We start from the raw sequence: 16,320 nt of genomic DNA, 5'->3' as shown, positions 1-16,320 counted from the left end.
TTGGGGAAACACAGAATCTTCTGACCCCACCCTGTTTTTGTTTTTCCTAAATATAATTTTATCGTAAGAATAGTACATATTCTTTGGGACTGTAAAGAGGAGAAAGAGAACTACCTTCATTCTCCTGCTCAAAACAACACTAACTGTGAGTACGGAGGACGGCCAGGCCCTAAACCAGGCATTCACTTAGACTATCTCAGTTGTCCAATGACAATAAACAGGTTAAACAGGTATTACCAAACCCACACTCTTAGTAAATGCCGACCCAAAGATTAGGCACCTGCCCATAGATTGGTGGCTCTCAAATGGGGGTCATTTTGCCCCCTCCCCGTAGGGGACATTTGGCAATGTCTGCAGACATTTTTGATTGTCACGATGCACTACTCACATCAGTGGGTAAAGGCCAAGAATGCTGCTTATCATCTTACAATGCACAGAAGAGCCCCCACAACAACTGTCAAATGCTGTGGCTAAGAAACCCTGCCTTAGTTAAATGGCTGGTACTGAAAAAACAGTAAGGCATCAAACTAGAGTTTTGGGGTGCCAAAGCCCTTGCTCTTTCCATGACACCACACAACACTGCTGCTTCCCAGGATACTTCCTTCCAGCCTTTCTTCTAGATACAGGTGTTTTTTATACCCTGTATTTCACATCCTGCTTTTTTGCTTCTTGGTCCAATAATCATTTTCCATGCTACTGCAATGTTTTTATAAATTTTGCTTTTATTAGATGAAAATATTTTATCAACTAGATGTACTATGAATTATTACACTACTCCCTAATTGTAGGACATTTAGATTTTTCTCAAATTTTCCTTATTACAAATCCTGGACCTTGTTTTTTTGACTGAAAAAGTGCTAACTTTCAAAGTCAACTTACGTCACAAACCAAAAAATGATATGATTTGGTTTACCTTAAACTGTGGCTTTTCAGAAGTGGTTAGTAAAACATCACTGAATAATCTGTAAAGAAAAGAAAAAATAAATCATTCTTAAAACAGGTGCACTCTCAGAACAGAATCAAAGCAGAATGAGACATCTTTAGCCCATGAAGTCCCCACCATATCCACCAGGCCTGGCCCAATCCATCATTTCATGTTTATCAACACACTCAAAAACGTTTACAAGCCACCAACCCAGTATGATGTTGGGGGAAACCCCCACTCCAGTTACTGGGTCAGCTGAGTACTGGAGGTTATTTCCCTACTGCAGGGCAAAAGTCCTCTCATGCTATGCAGTAAATTAATTCATACTTTAAAAATAATCATTTTTACAAACTATTATTTATTATATTATATTACCATTTACTTATACTGCAAATAATATATGTAATAGATATTTGTAAATAGAATAACTGGTTTTCCTGGGTTTTTTTGTCCCAGAGAAAGATGAAATTTGTTCTAGAGGTCAATAAAATTAAAATGTACAAGTAAGTAGAAAGGAATTGTTCTCACTGGAATCTAATGAGAAACTTTTCTTCTAAGAAAAGTCGTGTTTCTCATCTTCTCTTAAAAAGCAATAGCAGCTTTTAGATATGTCAATTCTCTCTTCCAAACTATGTAATTAAAAACAATAGCATGAGGGGCAGCTGATTAGCTCAGTGGTTAGAGCATGGCACTACTAACACCAAGGTTGCCGGTTCAATCCCTGCATGGGCCACTTTGAGCTGTGCCCTCCTTAAAAAACAACACAAAAAAAACCTGGGGTGGCCAGTTGACTCAGTTGATCAGAGCGCAGTGCTCATAACACCCAGGTTGCAGGTTCGATTCCCACATGGGCCAGTGCATTGCGCCCTCCACAACTAGATTGAAAACAACTTGACTTGGCACTGATGGGTCCTGGAAGAACACACTGCTCCCCAATGTTGCCCAATTAAAAACAAACAAACAAACAAAAAAAACAATAGTATGAAGAATCCTGAACTATTTTGGCTAAAATAGATCAGAGAGTTTAAATGGTTGTTTGGGCAGTGCCCAAAAGGCTCTAAGTGAGTCTTTCCTTAAACTGTCCTCATTTTTAAAAATCAGGAACTACATCACAAGGAGAAGTGACAGGGTTAACCTCTCCCCACAGAATTCCCTGGGCAGCTCTGGAGGTGGAGACATAATTGTCTCCTTCAAGGCCTCGGGTTTACTTCCCGACAACACATTTTAACTGAACACAGTTCACGCTTCTCCAGGTGCTCTTCTCAAGGCTGAAGCCTATGAGGTAGAAAGACTTAAATGAAGAAAGAATATTTGGATCTACTTGAGGACTGGACTACTGGGAGAAAAACATAAGAGCTTTGGAGTAGAAGGAGTAAATACAAACCCAAGTAAATCAACGTTCCCTAACTACAAATGCATTTAGTTCTAAAAGTTTGTGTGAAAATTAATTTGTTTCCCTAACTGGATTGATTTTCTCATGTTCGCACTGTTATTGACAGTGGCTGGTTCGGAAAGGGATGCACCAGTGTCAGTTACACATTAGAACGTCACATCCATGGGGCAGGGGTTTGGGTTGCTCTGTTCATCACGGTCTCCCCAGGGCCCAGGATGGCACCTGAGCTACACAGACCCTCTATAAGAAACCTGAAGTTATGGCTACCTCCTTTGGACTCCAGCTGCATATGGACTTCAAGCTGTCCCCGGCCTGTTTCCCCATATTACTGTTTCCTCAGTGCATCTGTTTACAGCAAGCTGGTACAGACCAAGCACTGGGTACACTGCATGGCACGTGATGCTCATAAAATATAAGCTGAATCAATATTAATCATAACTAACATTTAATAAGCACTTATTAAGTACCAGGTACTGTACTAGGAATCATCTCATCAGATCCTCCCAGCAACTCTCTGAAGCCTATTACTATCCCCATTTTCCGATGAGGAAACTCAGCTTCCAGAGGTGAGGAAACTTGCCCAGTCACCCAGGCAGAAGTGGTGAAGCTGGATCCACCCCCAGGCCTTTCTAACTTCAGACACACCCTTTTGAACCACCCTGCTGCTTCTCCATAAAAGGACAGAAAATGTACTAAAGGAAATTTCCACCACTTCATTACCTATTCATAACCTTGGTGATGCCAGAATGTCTTCTGAGCTCTCAGCTTCTAGCACACTGCCTGGTACATTTCAGATGTTTAATAAATGTTACCCAGTGAGTAAATGAATAAACAAGTACAGGAGGCCAGAAATACATTGCCTCCCTCCTGGAGAGCGGACCCTCCAAGGCCAGCGCCTTGTGAACTGGCCACAGCTGTGGCCCAACTGGTGCCCGGAAACAGTGTCATACAGGACAGCTGCTCCAGCAGACCTCCTTCGGGATGTCCTCAGGGGGGCTGCCCCACGTATACATACACAGTGCTGACGTCGACAGGGAGAGACACACGTGAAAAGGAGACTGAGGTGACAGGAGAGCAATCAGACTAAGGTGGCAGAAAGGTCACAGGAAAGGTCATGACATCGTGCTGCAAACGACCTTCAGCAAACAGGTTCACTTGGACTCTGCAAGGACTGCAGCTGAGTCTTTACTCCGGTCCCAGGCGGCTGGGTTAGTAGTCGCTGTTCAACAGTTATGAAGATTACAACGAAGGCATATGATTGACTTACGGCATCTGTAAGAGCTGGGAGACGGTGGGCATGCCATTTTTACAGGCTTCACAAGACAGCGTAGACTCCAACACGGCCACTTGAAATGAACAGATACACATTTTAGTTCCACAGAACACGCTGGCAAATCCACTTGGTGATGAAAAGCTTGACACTGCTTTGCAACAACTGTCTGCAGGCTGATCAGGACAGTGTCAAAATTCTTCACGCAGACAGATGGCATACACGGGGAGGGGAATGCTGGCAACACCAATGGTACCGACGACTGAAACTAAATGGTTTAGGAACCACATGCTGACAGAAAGCTAAATATATGTCAAAGATAATTATAGGACGGATTTAAGATATCATTCATGAAAGTGTTTTGCTCTCTTAAAAGAGAAGTAAACACTAAACAGAAGTAAAATTCTGAACCCGAAAAACATTTTGCTGTTTGCCTGCTTTTAATCAAAACCGGCACGCAAAATGCCAATTGTTGATACCTCGTCATCCAACACCTTGGATGATATAAACAAAAGCAGCCAGATTTTCCTACTCACAGGTCACTGTTCAGTTTCAGCTGTTCAAACTCAACACAAAGCAGTCTCGGGGCCTGTTCTCTTGAACCATCTCAATTAACACTCTAGCTCTTGGGGGAGGGTTAACTTGCATACCTCAACAGCACAGTGGTCCACGAGCTAGCCTGCCCTCCCCTCTCTGCGCTCTAGCCCTGAATTCTGAGCTGGCTGTGGAGGGGACAAAAGGGTCCCTGGATGAGCCTTCATCAGTTGCTTATGGTGCCTCCCACCTGTTCTCAGCCCATGAGGTAATGTGGGAAGAGCTTAGGTCCACTTTGCTGGGGGTCTGCATCCCTGTCTGCCTCGCCCAGCTCTGGACCTGCTGGGCTCCTACCTCCCAGGTATCCGGCCCATGGCTCTCTTGTTCCTGCAGGTCCCACTCCAGCCTTGGTCTGACACCTGCTTGAGTCCTCAAGACTGGCTTCAAATTGCCTGATCCTGGCTTCTGTTTCTGTATCAGACTCAGTCTGGCCATACTTCTCTTTACATTCTCCGGCTTCCCCAAATCTAATGCACGTTACAAAAAGCCCCCATTTCAGATAGCCTGACAAATGGACAAGACATCTGAATTTTCAATGAAGCACATTTAAGTAAATTAGTCAGATCTGGTTTACTTTTAAATTGGATAGAATTTCTGGCTGTGTGGAGCAAAACAAATTCCTCTGGGACTTTCCTGGACTCTAGAAAGGGGGTGAGTAGCTCTGTAGACTCCCAGGGCCCAGAAGACACCCTCAAACCGCATACTGACCCACAGTCATAGACGGTTCAGGAGGGAAGGTGTCTACAGGCACCGAGTCTGGAGGCCGTCCGTAAGTCATTTCATATAATAAGTGGCCAAAGCAGTGGACATCCACACTTTCCAATGTCTGTGGAAGAAAACAGAGCAGTGGTATGGCTTTATGAATTCCAGAACCCCTACCCCAGGCTTCCACTGAAAAAAATGGCCCGGACAACCCCACTCATGACAGATAGTGAAAACGGCAACTCCAAAGCGTTTTGTCCAAGCTCACAAGGCATTGCTCTGACCAAAAGTCTTGGTCCCGCCCTCACGGTTATCCAATCAGTGACTCTATGGTCCTCCTTGTCCCACCTACCACTTCAGCTCTGCCTCTTGGAGAGACAAGCAATGCTCTGTGGGAGACACGAGGCCAATAGGCCTGGCGCACCCCAGTTGTAGCTTTCACTGCTGAGTGCACATTTCTCACATGGGCAGATCATGCATCTGGCCATGGAGCGATTTATACCTCACAATGAACCTGCTGTTTCAATACTTCCAGCAACTTACATTGATTTTCCTGAATTGTGAGAAATAAGATCGGTAGAAGGAAGGAAGACCCAATAAGGAATTCTCAAGGTCTAGCAGCCGGCACGTGTCCCCATCTAGCATCACATTGGAGGCATGGAGATGCCCATATGGGAATCCCTTGTCGTGCAGAAACTTTAGTACCTATTAAAAAATTTGTACAGATTACATTTCCCCCCAACTCATTCAGAGAGAAGATAGGTTAAACTTTCTTTTTTAAGTCAATATATTTTGAAACAAAATCAAACAGGTCACTAAGATTCTGAAAGAAAATTTCTACCTCCATTCATTTTTCTGGAAAAGGGAGTGACGCTTCATGCTTTCCAGTTATGAGACACAATGCCAAGCTCCCTCATTTCCAAAAAATAGAGAAGCAGCCTGCGTGGGCTTGGGGTTAATAGCTTTATGTCAAAATGCTCTCCTTTAAACACTTTCTGATCCCAACAGGCCAAGCCCTCTTCAGGGCAAAGTCTTGGTCCTCCTGCATATAGGAGTAAAACTTTGGCCAGTTATTCAGGAAAAGGGGTTGAGGTGAAACCATCTCTAATCCAATCTACCCCAGAATATATTTGGCTGTTTATTAATAGAAACGTGACAGGCTCCCATAAAAAGAAGCAAACTTTTCAGTTGCCATTTAATAAACAGTGGCTCATCCAGTAATAGAGGTGCCCAGGACTATCAATTTAGGACTGGAAGGAAATATTACAACTTCTCTTTCCATTTGTTTTGTTTTTAATCTCATTCCTAACTTATAATGTATAAAATATATCCGTAGTAGTACGTATACATAATAGTTAAATATATACAATATAAGGGGTATTATGCTTAAATTGTTTTCACTGACAGGGTTGCACAGTCCAAGAAGCTTGGAGAATACTGCTCTAGAGAGTGATGTGGGAAAGGCTTTTCATGCTAATTACACTTCTGTAAGGAAGCCATATGGTTATGTATTAATAGGTAATATAACAAAAACCAAGAATCTTGGCAAAGAGATAAAGATCAACCAAAAATAACACAAAAGTTGGTACCCACACCGGTACATTCTTAAAAATCAGATACTAAATTCCAATAGCGAAGCTTTTTGGAATTTTGTAGTTCTATTCAGTCTTGGTCTTAAATATTTGCTTTTTGGGATGAAACACGACAACGCCTTCCGTTTATAAGCTATCGGGCAACTTAAGCTACTTCGGATATTGCCCAAGAACGTTCCCCAAAGAACCCTGGAATGCTGGGTGAGATTCCAATGCAACTTCAACAAAAATTAAATGCCTCTTACCTCTAATATTTGCCGCCCATATGTTTTTATTTGCTGGAGTTCAAGGCCTTGAATCTTCTTAGGGTTGCAGTACTTCTTTAGGAACGGGTCTTTCGGTTTTGACTTTGGAAAACAACACAGAGCATGTAAGAGAGCAGCAGAGGGAGGACATCTGCACATGGGCTCCCCAACAGGCAGGGCTACAGAGGCTAGGGGCACCAGACCGCAGGATGTGGGTTTGTAAAACACAATAACCTGTACGGCTGACAGAAAGAGGCTGACCTGGGTTTCGTCCTTTCTCTAGTCCAGTGAAGATGTGAGCCTGGTCTTGGTTTTAGCCAACCCCCAAGTCTTGTATACTGTTAGAATTTTTCACTATTATTTAAAAGAACATTTTTTCCAGCTTTGAGATAGTTCAGTATTGCTTTGTTAAATGGAAGACACAACTTTAAAACTGACCTTAAGAGAGCAGCCGACAATGCAATGGACATAATCATTAAATGTTCAACCTTCCCTCAGGTGGGGAAAGGAATGATCTTTAACCAAACTGGGTAGTTTTTATTACTAAAATCAAAATAAATTCCAAATAAAATCCTCACGGCCTAGCTTCTGAAATGTTAGGGATCAAGTATCCATAACAGGTTCTAAAGGGACTTGAGAACTTTTTTATGACCATGAACTTGCACCACAAGTACCTTGTATATCAGGTCCTTCAAAGTTCCTTTTTCATTAAACATCCTAATTAGCAACGCAGAGGATTCGTTAGCTGTGGCAAAGGTAACCCGATAGATATAAGGGTGCTGCCAAAACAAAAAAAAATTCACATTTATTTGCATCAGCATCTAGGTCCTTTTACATCCAGGATCTGGTTCTATAGTCAAGTACCATCTCCACAGTTTAGTTGTATACAAATGTAAGGATATTCCCTAAACACATGGCACTTCCAAGTTATTAGATGACCAACTCGTACCTCATTCTTTACATGAGAGAAGGAACATAAACAATACTGACAAAAGGAAGCAGGTAACTGATCTGGTAAACTTTACATGCAAAGACATCTGCTCTGGTATGTGTGTCCTCAGAGTTCCTGGCAGAAGTGTGGTGGAAGAGAGGGAAGGTCTAAGTTTCTAGAATAGTGGTTTTAATATTCTGCCTCTGTAAACTGGTGAAAAATAAAGCCGAATCCTAGGACAGCCAAGTGGGGACCAGATTAAATGCGTCTTCATTCACAACTTTGCCTAACATTCCACATTGCTGCACAGTGCCAAGCCAGGGAGCACGACAGCCAGAAAACAAGCAAAAGTAGCATCTTTTGGCATCTTGGCCCTTTTCCAAAGCAGCTAGCATGAATCTTTCTGTCCTTCCCCCGAAGTATGTAATATGATGACTCCCGGTGTCCTCCTGAGATGGGGACTGACGTCAACCAAGTGCGGTGGGGAGTAAGACAAATTATTAATGACCGAAAGGAAAATAGTCATAGGACCTGAAATTTTGGTTACATCAACCAACTGGCTCCAGACAGGTATTACAATGTCCATTAGCTCAAAGCAGTACCATAAAAATTTAAACGCATGGGAGCTGAGTTATGCAATGATTTGGGGGGTAGGGGTTAAATGGGTTGAGGGAAAATGTAGTAATTGTGCCCAGGAAAATATAGTAATTGATCATGAAGTTTCTCCTGACCATCACATCAAAATGGTTGCTGTTGCTATTTTACTAGCTTTACTGAAATATAATTCACATAGCATTACAATTCACCTATTTAAAGTATACAATGGTTTTCAGTATATTCATAGAGTTGTGCAACTATCACACAATCTAACTTTAAAACAGTTTCATCACCCCAAAAAGAAACCTAATAAATAACATAAAATCCTTGAGTCCATACTGATATACGTAAATAAGGAAGGGCGAACAGGAAACTCTTCCTTACAGTAGAATGCCAACTAATAAACATAAGAGGAATGCTGGAGTTAGAAAATCTCAATGAATGCTAAAACCAGTGCATATGATGAAGAACAGGATACATAGTCTCAACATATCTCCCTGTAATTACTTACTAATTAATTCAAGTTGTTTATCTCAAGAAAATAAAAATGGATATAAACACTTAGCTAACATTGTTCACTACGGCTTTTTAAAAAAAGAGAGAAAAGAAACTAGAGGTGATCCAAATATTGAGATTAGTTGAGTAAACTGAGGTACAGTCAAGGATAATTCTATGCCGCCAATTATAATGATGTTATACTATACTTAGACAATAAAAGGTGTGCATGGTATACTATTAGCAAAAAAAAATAAGTTTTAAAATAATATGTATGTACTTTTTAAAAAATCATATGAAATTCCAGAAAAGTAACAACTGAATATTTTTGTTCATATTTCTGGTTGGTTGGGATTACGGGTCAGTTACATTTTCTTATTTTTGCTTATCTGTGTTTTCTGACTTTTCTGCAATTAATACGTATCACTTGTCTGCACTAACTTCTTTTTAAAAAGCATATCCATTAAAAGAAATTTAGAATTGAGTGCTGACAGCCTGTGTCACACAATTAATCAAACTCAAAGACCACAGCATTTTTCTTGGCTACACATCACACCTCATTAAAAGCTTGGTTTTGCTAGCGTGACAAGACACTCTATCTTCAGAAATGAACTTGCCAACCCAACTGGACAGGTCAGCATAACTGTGCTCAGTCCATGAGTGACTCATTCTACATCCTCATGCAGACCACAGATAAAGAACATCAACACTAACTGAATTTTCTGGCCAGATCAGTCTTTTCCTAAAGACATCCTGCTGCATCTATTTTGAAATAGATTAATGTGGTTCTTTTCCACCGAAGGCCTTGGATTAGCATAAATAATGCCAGGTACTCCTAGAGGCCACCTGTGACAATACTGAGCTTCCCCAAAAATAAGACCCAGCCAGAAAATCAGCTCTAATGTGTCTTTTGGAGCAAAAATTAATATAAGACCCAGTATTTTATATTACATATTCTATTCTATTCTATTATATACCCGGTCTTATATTATAGTAAAATAAGACCGGGTCTTATATTAATTTTTGCTCCAAAAGACGCATCAGAGCTGATGTCTGGGTAGGTCTTATTTTGGGGGAAACATAGTAGTAACTCAGATAGCAAAAGGGCTATTTTGCCTTTCTCTTACCAGCTTACTTAAATCCGTATTATTCTGTTTTCTCAGGCTAGAATAGCTTTTTAATTCCACTGATATTAACATCCTCACCAAGAACAAAGTAGCTAGTCCCTCCTCTGATATTTGCTTAAAACACAAAGGATACTTTAAATTATGACGTTTCATGGGTTCTGTGTCATGAATACCATTTTAAACAGCCTCCAATCTATGGGACTAGGCCTGAGCAATTGCAGTCTGAACTGAAACCCACTGTACCTCTCCATTCTTTTAAGCCTATAAAGCAGGGGGTGTCCAAACTTTGTTCAACGTTTTTTACCAAGGGCCATATGCGGTAAAATACACAAACAGCTGGGCCACTCACTCGAGGTGAAGTATGTATTGCCTCACCTGGTTTATTGAAGTAAACTAAACATGTTTTTGGAATTTGCTGCGGGCCAATTAAAAATGGATTGCAGGCCGCAGTTGGCCCGCGGGCCGCAGTTTGGACACCCCTGCTATAGAGTATGTCTAGCTCTTCTGTCCATGGTCACCCACAAGAACACACTGTGAACTTGTCATCAGCACAAAGAATAACAGAAGGACTTGTACTCACCGAACAGGAAGGCAGAAGTTTGATTAGACACTGAAAATCTTTATCTGACAGATACTTGTCGGGGCCAAGGTCAGCCTGAAAACATGGGAGGAAATATCAAGGTGCTACCTTAGTCATCAAAAAAGAAAAAAAAATTCCTTATGTCTTTTCCTTTTTTCATTTGTCCAAATATATGAATGTAAACCAAAGATGAAAACAACCTAAGTCTTGATACCTCAAGGCCTTTCTGGAGATAGAATATAAACATATAAATAGCAGGACTTAATTGTAATCTCATTGAATTCCATTAGCCAAATGCATTACTGGAATTCCCAAAGTGAGAGATAACCAAGTAATGCCCAAGTACTTTCTTTAAAACAAACTGAAAAACTGTTAATCCTAAAGAGGTTCCAGAGAACAATTTTAAGCTGTTCCTACTTCTTTCCAAATGTTTATTAGTTGATCAAATATAATCACATCAAAATAGCCAACTGCATAAGCATAGTGAGATGAGTCTTCTTTGATGGGGGACTTTACAACATCATTCAGGAGCACAATGTAATTTCATGATTCTCTTATCAGTATCTGCTTTCATAAACCCATCTGAAGTCCCTGAAATGAGACTGAAGCAAAAAACCAGCTTACCCAGCTTAACACTAGCCGTTCCTTTGGCTGATTTTTAATCTTCATCAAGAAATATTTCTTCCTTATCCTCCAACCTGCCATAAAAGCAAAAACGTGTTTATAGCTGTATAATTTTAATGCCAATTGATGTAAGTTTCATTGAGTGAGTAATTAATAAAAATTAAGTTTGGCAATGTTATCCATAGCTATACTCGTATAAGCACAAGAAAAACAATCATTTGGTGATGATGACATGGCAAAGATTACACTAAAAAAAAAAAAAAAACAGCAAAGAAATTATCCACAGAAATAGGAAAACAGCGCTTCAGTTTAGATTTAGTTTAAAGGATAGATGAGGAATGAATGATGATTCTTAAAGTATAACTTACGATCATCAAAGTCCTCAGATGGGGCTTTAACCAAGATTCATTAAGTGTTAAAAGTTAAGGACTGTGTCCTCAAGCAGTAGGAGTCAGAAAGAAAAAGAAATCACCTGCATTTAAGAGCTTTCTTGGGCTACATATAGGAAAGCATGACAAAGAATCCAGTTCTATGATCTTTTGTAACAAATGGGTATGCCAGTTTCTCACCTATGTCTTTCAGTGGTTCCACCACCTCCCACTTCGGTTCTGATCGGAAGAACATGGAAACCTGTTGTAAGGCAATCTCTGCAAAGACATTTTAGAAACTCATTAGTCAAATATACCAGGAAAGCACCATCTGCTTAAGATATTATCCTTGCAAATGAAATCCTTATTAGTCTATGAACGTCTTAAAAAAATTAATTACAAAAAAACACACAAAACCACAGACTAAACACAATGTGGGATTCTAGACTGAATCCTGGAACAGAAAAAGGACATTAGTGGAAAGACTGTGAAATCTAGAACAAAATCTGTAGTTAATTTCTTAGTTTTGATAAACATGCCATGGTTATGTAAGATGTTAACATCAGGGGAAATTGGGTGAGTAGTATATGGAAACTCTCTGTACTATCACTGTCATTTTTCCGTAAATCTAAGATTATTCCAAAGTAAAAAGTTTATTAAAGAAAAAAAGTAGTTAATTACTACCATGTTTCCCTGAAAATAAGGCCTAGCCAGACAATCAGCTCTAATGCACCTTTTGGAGCAAAAATTAATATAAGACCCGGTCTTATTTTACTATAAGACCCGGTATAATATAATATAATATAATATAATATAATATAATATAATATAATATAATATAATATAATACAATATAATATAATACAATACAATACCAGATCTTATATTAATTTTTACTTCAAAAGATGCATTAGAGCTGACTGTCCAGCTAGGTCTTATTTTAGGGGTAACACGGTAATGATGAGAATACACACACACACACACACACACATATACATATATATATACATATATATGTATATATATATATATATTTTTTTTTTTAACTAGAAGACCTAAAATATGTAAAGTAGTTGGTGTAAGCCAAAAATTCAATATACGAGTATGCACCAGGCCATAACCCAGGCACAAAACTCAAAATATTCTAAGGTTGGCTTGGAACAGTATTTAATGTTTCTCCAAGTGATATTTGTCCCGCCTTCATTCTTCAAGGAATTACAGTTCTCACCAACAAAGAAGTGATTAGCCTTAAAAATATGCTGGAAATAAAAGCCAGTGTTTTAGCAAAACATCTATGTACAGCAACAACACGGTTCTATTGTGGGAAGTGACGGTGTGACTGTTTACTGGAAAAAAAATCCTTCTTTTTGTGTTTAACATGAGAATGTTTCCTCCTTTTAAGAAGACAATGAGAAGAGGAAGTCCTTTAAAGTTCATTGTATTAAGAAATTATCAGAATAACTCTCTTTTACATTTCCTGCAAAAAGCAACATTTATAAGTTGCAACTTTGCCTCGATGCAGTGAGTAAATGAAACATTACTGCTCCCTGAAAGCAAAAAGAAATCCTGCAAATTCACTGTGGCAATTCACCTCTGCCTAGCATTCCAGGAAGACTGGTGAAGCATAAGGGGTTGGGCAAAAATGTTCTCCATATGTCAAAATGACAGTCTGGAATTACCATGCTGAGAGCTTGGCACACAATATCATTTTGATGTGCTTTACAGTACATTATGAGTTAAGAGATTTGGGGAAGAAAACCCACTAGCTATTTGTTTATTGACTCAATATGTAAAGTATCAGTCTATCCACACAGAATAAAAGATGTGCCGAGCAAATACAAAACTTACTCCATTTACATTTGTTCTAATTACCGCAATTTGATAAACCATTCGGAGGGACTGGGTGCGGCAGAAGCACATAAATTTCATTACCAACACTGGGAACTCTGTACCTCCCCTACAATTAATGTTGATATAAAATGTTTTTAGTATTTCCAAAATAACAAATGTAAACAAACTTGAAATTCTTTTAAGTGAAAATTATTCTTATCAACTTCGAGAAGGATCATGAAAAATAATGATCCTTCTAAGAGACAATGTCGGGCCGGCCCGGTGGCTCAGGCAGTTAGAGCTCCATGCTCCTAACTCCGAAGGCTGCTGGTTCGATTCCCACATGGGCCTGTGGGCTCTCAACCACAAGGTTGCCAGTTCAATTCCTCGAGTTCCGCAAGGGATGGTGGGCTCCGCCCCCTGCAACTAAGATTGAACACGGCACCTTGAGCTGAGCTGCCGCTGAGCTCCCCATGGGTCAGTTGGTTGGAGTGTGTCCTCTCAACCACAAGGTTGCCAGTTCGACTCCCGCAAGGGATGGTGGGCTGCGCCCCCTGCAACTAGCAACAGCAACTGGACCTGGAGCTGAACTGCGCCAAGACAACAACTTGACTTGGAAAAAAGTCCTGAAGTAGACACTGTTCCCCAATAAAGTCCTGTTCCCCTTCCCCAATAAAATTTAAAAAAAAAAAGAGACAATGTCATTCTAAGAGATTGTGAAGGACAGTTGGTTCAAAATTAACAGTGACTCATAATTCCCCACAAAATCATTGTTCAACGTGTATTTACCGTATGCTATTATGCACCATACATTGTTTTAGGAATGGGGAAATAGCTGAACAAGTGGAGCATGCTAGATTTGTTACTGATAAATTGAGGACTGGGAAATAGCTGTAACTGTAGAAAGGACGTTTTCTTTCCACTAAACTATGATTTATTGTCAAGTAAGTTACATGAATGCTATGCTCCCAATATTAACCCCCTCTTTCCAATCTCAGGCAACATACTTCAATCCTAAACATCTACTTTTCTGTTTAGAAGCCTTTATTGGTGCCCCATTTCCTCACCAAGTCAAGACCCAGCTTCTAAACCTAGTGTGCAGCCTAGCTCTGGTTTTATCTCCCAAACATGTGGTGCCCCACACTCTCTTCACCCTGCGATTTGCCTCCCTTGGTCACCAAAGACTGGCCTGTCCCCACCCCTCAGCATTTTCTGTTCCTGCCCGTCTGTCCTGACAGACTCAGCCCAAATTTGCTGCTCCCCTAGCGAGAATCCCCGCCCTCCCTCCTCTGTACACTCCCAGTGCTTTATCTGTCCCTCTCCTATGGGAGTCTCTCACAGTCCTTCCTGTATTAGGGCTATTTTCTTCCACCAGATCATAAACTCCGGCTGGAACGATAGATCGTAATCTGGGTAAAGCTCACAGCCATATGGAAATACCTCTCTCCTGGAGCACTGGGCTCTGCTTCTCAGCCTGGCTAACTTCTACTGTAGGTATCACCTCTCCTGAGAAGCCTACTTCCACCTTCCATCTGCAACCCCATCTCCACCCTCAAAGTGCTGCCTTGAGTTTACCATGCCAGTGTTCACCTGTCAATCTCCCAGCATAAGTGCCTTGGTGGTGGGGAGAACATGACTATTCCTTCCTTGTTGCTGTACTCCTAGCATCTGGCATATAGTAAGTGCTCAATAAATATTTGATGCAGCAAGAATTAAGAGTTTAATACATGTTCAATGGAGATGGATGCTCTCTCCCATTAGAACATGAAATCCATTAAAAGGAAGGCATCTGCCCTCTATTTCTTTAGCACTGACTGACACGGGGGAAACTGCATGCTCAGTACATGCGGATAAACAAGCCCCAGGCAGGAAACGCAGAGCAAAGCCTTCAAGTCCATCCTGAGCTTCCCACAGAACTCAGACTTCTCAGCTCAGAACATACCAGCTGCCCTCACTACGTGTAGCCTGAGCTCCTAGATCCTGGCCCCATGGGACGACTACAGGGAACACTGACCCTCCAGTCCTGCAGCTGGGCTACTACCAGGAGTGGTGTCGCAGAGGCCTGTACAGCAGACGTGAGCCTCCAACGTCTCCATGGCACCCGGCTCCTGTTCTGAATACAATCCGCCACCCCCAGTCCCTCCTTCCCTCCTTTAATCTGGGAGCCCACCACTATAACCTATTCATGGGATGCCTGGGGCTTTAAGACCAGAAGGGAGCGTCCACACTCCCCAGTCTACTGCCCACCCCCCGCCAGCTCTTGTTTTCTAGGCCCAGACCCTGAGGCCCACAGAGGGAAAATGCTGCCAAGGACAAAGCTGGGACTAGGACCCAGGCCTCCCAGGGACTTCTGTGTGGACACTGAAACCCCGCTTACTCTGAGAGAGTTTGAGGTTTGAAGTGGAAAGACAGCTACAGTGCAATGAGGCTTTTAAATGATAGAAATGCCTCGTTAATAAAATAAGTAAGGTGGTGGTGGTGGTGTGTCCCAACACAAACCCCTCATGACTGGAAGACGCCTGTTTTCCCTGTACAGCAGCTGGTCCAGTTAGACTTGCTAATTCATATGAACATCTCACAACGGCCCCACAGTTGACTATGGCCACGCTGAGTTTGGGGGCGCTGAACAAGTCTGCCTGGCTTTCCGGGGAATGGCTCCGTCAAGCCGGGGTGAGGAGGAAGGAAGCCTGGGTTTCCCTTTCCTGAGACTACGGGTGATTCAGCCTAGAGGCAACACAAATTCTGACATTTCATTTAAAGGGGGAAATAAATCAGCATCTCTCTGAAAACAGCATCCATCCCCTATTGTTCCATGACAGGACTGTGCCGTCTAAATAGTGGCGGCTCCTTGAGCATTTGGGTTCTAGTGGCGTATCTTGTGGCCTTCTTATACCCCTGACCACATCTGCTTTGGACTCCTGACTCTCCACCAAGCTGGGGGAGAGGGGGAAGATCAAGGACAATAGCAGCATGTGAGAGACTTACAGCAGAAGGAAATACAGGGATTGGTCTGAGCAGCATTTTAATTGGAAAACACTCAGACAAAT

At 41.4% G+C, this 16,320-nt stretch overlaps 1 protein-coding gene across 14 annotated transcripts in view; it reads right to left on the bottom strand.

The window, feature by feature from the left end:
• The window catches only part of PXK (PX domain containing serine/threonine kinase like), a 67,759-nt gene that overhangs the window by 17,776 nt on the left and 33,663 nt on the right, over positions 1-16,320 (bottom strand). For all 14 annotated transcript variants that reach the window (XR_012489719.2, XR_012489720.2, XM_074313184.2 and 11 more), the window contains exons 5-13: positions 11,645-11,722; positions 11,076-11,149; positions 10,452-10,526; positions 7,396-7,500; positions 6,722-6,823; positions 5,428-5,589; positions 4,891-5,008; positions 3,586-3,664; positions 914-962 (exon numbers count right to left, since the gene is read on the bottom strand). Coding sequence is in view for 12 of the 14 variants with exons in the window: in XM_074313184.2 (XP_074169285.1) it covers positions 914-962; positions 3,586-3,664; positions 4,891-5,008; positions 5,428-5,589; positions 6,722-6,823; positions 7,396-7,500; positions 10,452-10,526; positions 11,076-11,149; positions 11,645-11,722 (842 nt within the window). In the remaining 2 variants the exon portion in view is untranslated. The remainder of the gene's footprint in view (positions 1-913; positions 963-3,585; positions 3,665-4,890; positions 5,009-5,427; positions 5,590-6,721; positions 6,824-7,395; positions 7,501-10,451; positions 10,527-11,075; positions 11,150-11,644; positions 11,723-16,320) is intronic.

Source organism: Rhinolophus sinicus, chromosome 5 (genome assembly GCF_057876585.1).
Source record: "Rhinolophus sinicus isolate RSI-liver-muscle chromosome 5, RSI-T2T, whole genome shotgun sequence".
Lineage (NCBI taxonomy): Eukaryota > Metazoa > Chordata > Mammalia > Chiroptera > Rhinolophidae > Rhinolophus > Rhinolophus sinicus.
This window is presented reverse-complemented; position numbering and strand designations above follow the sequence as displayed.